The sequence below is a fragment of the Austrofundulus limnaeus genome, unplaced genomic scaffold (assembly GCF_001266775.1).
Source record: "Austrofundulus limnaeus strain Quisiro unplaced genomic scaffold, Austrofundulus_limnaeus-1.0 Scaffold81, whole genome shotgun sequence".
NCBI lineage: Eukaryota > Metazoa > Chordata > Actinopteri > Cyprinodontiformes > Rivulidae > Austrofundulus > Austrofundulus limnaeus.
Genome location: NW_013952483.1, coordinates 1,520,773 through 1,524,831, shown reverse-complemented (window position 1 = coordinate 1,524,831; position 4,059 = coordinate 1,520,773). Strand labels below are relative to the sequence as shown.

The 4,059-nt window shown below is 39.5% G+C and overlaps 2 protein-coding genes across 2 annotated transcripts in view; one reads left to right on the top strand and one right to left on the bottom strand.

Moving 5' to 3' along the window:
- map2 (microtubule-associated protein 2) overlaps positions 1-4,059 on the bottom strand; it is a gene marked incomplete in the record, with an annotated part of 99,599 nt that overhangs the window by 55,406 nt on the left and 40,134 nt on the right.
- LOC106519744 (RNA-directed DNA polymerase from mobile element jockey) lies at positions 2,157-3,065 on the top strand (the record flags this gene model as incomplete). Its single annotated transcript, XM_014011536.1, is given in 1 exon segment — positions 2,157-3,065. A coding segment is annotated over 1 exon segment (905 nt), but the record flags the coding sequence as incomplete, so codon positions are not given.

Here is a 4,059-nt window from a genome sequence, read left to right as displayed (position 1 = left end):
GTTTTCTATTGTATAAAGTTATTTTGTTTAATGCATTTTTTTAATTGAATTGAATTGAAGTAATTGACGAAGTGAGAACAAGGAGGAGGAGCCTGCTGTCATATTTTTGAAAAGTGTAGAAAATGCACAACAACTAACCGTAACAAACCATAAACTTAACTTCTATTAGGCCAAGACATTCAATCCTTGAACTTACTACCTAAAATAAACCAGTAACCCTGATCCCTGATATTAACCATGGACCCCAACCGAAAGACCCAATGTGGTGCATCACTGGCACAAGTGGGTTACCTGACAGGTCAAAACCGGACAAAGAGGGAACCTGGACCAAGCGTCAATATGTGACAAGTTGGGAGTGAGGATGTGGTGACTATTCAAGCTGAGCTCCAAGGTCAAGGTGCATCACTTTCTGATCATCTGTCACATTTTGTATCATAATATAGTTCATAGAAGAAGACCCAGGAAAGTCTCCACTACTGACCGAAAAACACACAAAAGCCAGACAAGAATAAAAAAAATGTACTAAAGCAAGCCTCAAAGTTTCTGACTTTTTAGCTAGAGTCACATCAATTGTGTTTTTTTCTAAATATATATTGTTAAGGTACCAAGAGACGTATTTGCATGTATGTGTGAGTATCCTAAAAGCTGAAAACATAATATGTTATATGCAAGGAAATGTAAAATGGTACTATGTTGTTTTTATGCACTTCAAATTCACACAAAGTCATGCATTTATACTGTTGAGAGCCCAAAATACTCAGCTGCACAACTGCCGAGGCTGTGGCTATTCACTGAAGAACACATTTCACCCAGCGTGGCAGGATTCATGTTAAAACAACAGAGCTGCTGTCAATGGAAGATATACTGCAGACACAGCATTAACAATTGAGCCTAGACAAAAACACACACACTCGCACACACAGATMTGTCATCATCTTCAGAAAAATGCTCTTTGCATTGAAACAGCAGTGATCTGTCAATTTTTGGGAAAAGGCAAACATGATCTATTATAATTATTGTTAATAATAATAATAATAATAATAATAATAATAATAATAATTCTGTCAGTAAAACATTAGACTTTTTAAGAATTGCTTTATTTTTGTGCATTTTTTTTCCTAAAAATACTCAGTTTGGTTTCTTGTAATTGTTATTGTGCTACTTTGTATTGTTTAGGAGGTTTTATAAACTGGCATAAATTATCTTGGCTATCAGTAGACTGAACGCTAATTACAGGCTGTTCTTGCATAACAACTCTTCAAAAATAATTACAGCAATTAGTAAAGCAAAATAAAATGGCGGCATCGTGTAGCCTTCAGACGCTTCGTGAAAACGTCCTTGCATATACAAGTAGTTTATTCTCAGCAGGTTGAAAGCTATTTTTTGATACCCTTGCAGAGCTGACACATGATGTGTCCATTGTGTAGAGATGAAGTCACTGGTAAACTGTGAATACATCAACCATGAAACCTCCCGTCAGACAATGTAACCACCAAGCTAATTAAGCAGTCCATTTATCTTCTCCACAGTTCGTACCTGCTTTTCTTTCTTCTTTAGTTGAATTTCTTAGCACTTTAAAATTTTCCTCCCACCTGTTTCTTTTTTTCCACCCTCATCTTCACCTACCTCCACCTCCTACCACTAATGTTCCTCCTACTCACTCCTCCACCTTTTATCAGGCTTCGGCACTCTCATAACAGCGCTCTCTATTGCCTCGTCTCCCTCCTACGAACCGAGCACTTTACATGCCGCCATCTCACGATGTGTGTGTATGTGTGTGTGTGTGAGTGCGCGTCACACAGATGCTGCATTGCAGGCCTGTCCTCTGAGGGCCATATCACTGTAGGAGCCAGCGAGTCTGGGGATGCAAGTTCTTGTGTCTCCAAGTGTAACTGTGTGTGTGTGCTATGTTCAAACGTGACTTTCATGATGAATGTTTAAAGATGCAGGCTTACTGATGTCTAGTGGCATGTAATAGCCTGAAAGAAAGGTCATGTTAGGAAAAAAATAGTTTGACATTTTGATAAATATACTTACTGCAATTTTTTTTTTTAAGTTATGAAAGTTTGAGACCATTCTTGTGCATGTACAGTACAAGATGGCTTTCGTGCTGCTCACAGTACTGAGACCGCATTGCTGAGAGTTACCAACGATGTCTTCATGGCTGCTGATACTGGTTCTCCTTCCCTTCTTCTCCTTCTGGACCTCACCACAGCTTTCGACACTGTGGATCACAGTATCCTCCTCCACCGTCTTCAAGTGGAGGTCGGTCTCTGTGACACTGTCCTGGACTGGTTTAAATCATTCCTCTCCAATAGGCTGGGATATGTTAGTCTTGGCAGTGCCAAGTCCCAGACTGTCTGTGTTACCTGTGGGGTCCCTCAAGGGTCGGTTCTTGGGCCCCTGCTGTTTTCCCTTTACATGCTTCCTTTAGGTCAAATCATTAATCATCACAACATTTCTTTTCACTGTTATGCTGATGATACACTGCTGTACATCAGGACTGGAGCATCATCATCACCACTGTCATCTCCATCTTCACTCACTGCCCTCACTWCCTGCCTGGAGGAGATTAGGGCAGGGATGAGCCAGAACTTTCTTCAATTAAACTGCTCCAAAACCGAGGTCATACTGATCGGCACCCCTCATCAGGTTCAAACTTCAACTATAACAGCTATTTCCTTCTCTGYTCAAGACATCCCCCTCTCCACCTCTGTTACTAACCTTGGGGTGAGAATGGACTCTCATCTRACATTTGAAAATCACATCAAGCATCTGTTTAAAACCTGTTTTTTCCATCTATGTAATATCTTCAAACTTCGTCCATCTCTCACTTTTGCTGATGCAGAGAAACTCGTCCATGCCTTTGTCTCCTCCAGACTCGACTGCTGTAACTCTCTGTTTATCGGAATCCCTGGCAAAAACCTTCAGAAGCTTCAATACATTCAAAACAGTGCTGCCAGGATTTTATTGAGAGCTCGTAAATCTGAACACATTACACCCATTCTCCATAACCTCCACTGGCTTCCTGTCACCTACAGAATTCAATGCAAGACTGCTCTCATTACCTATCAGTGTTTACACGGAACTGCACCAGATTATCTGAAGGACCTTATTGTCTCATATTCATCCATCGGCTCCCTCCGATCACAGAACAGTAACCTCCTCCACCTTCCACGGACTAAATTAAGGACCATGGGAGATCGGGTATTCTGTGTGGCTGCTGCCCCCCGCCTCTGGAACACCCTCCCTGACTACCTGAGAGCACCGCAGTCATTGGATGACTTTAAAAAATGCTTGAAYACTTTTATTTTTAATCAAGCTTATTCCTCTGCATGATTTTATCATTGGTTTTAATTACTTTTAACAGAGTTGTTTTGTTTTTGTAGCACTTTGAGATTTTTGTTAATGAAAAGTGCGGTACAAATTAAATTCATTATTATTATTATTTATTAAGCCAGCAGAGYGCCTGATTAGCTTAGCATGCACAAATAAACACAACATTAAAAAATTATGATCTGTGCTTTGACCTGGTATGCAGTTCTATGGGAGTTAAATGAGTTTTTCTTCTTGAAAGTAAAATATTAGCAAATGAATGAGAAGAAATGAGCCTATTAACAGGTTCATTTCACACGGACTGAAATATGTATATATTAAAATTGTTATATCAGCTGTGAGATGCTGTTGAAGATGACTCTAATAGATAAGCTCCCAGTGGAGAAATGTGYGTTTAATGTAAAATGCTACTTTAAAAGCTTTACATTAAATGTGTTTATGAGTWTTGGCATAAAGGGATAACATGTGGATGAAGATAAGCAGCATTAAGTGTACTGAATAAGCCAGTAATGTGTGAACATTGTGTCTTGGACGTATGCTGCAATGCTCAGTGTATTTTAAAAGGGTTAATTCAGTCAACTTCATGATATGTTAATATTTATCAAGGGATAGTAGATCACACATATATCCTCTAAAGCAGGGGTTCTTAAACTTTTTGACCTCAGGGCCCAATTTGTTGAACATAAAAGTGACACGAGGCCCAGTCAGACATTACCAATGTAT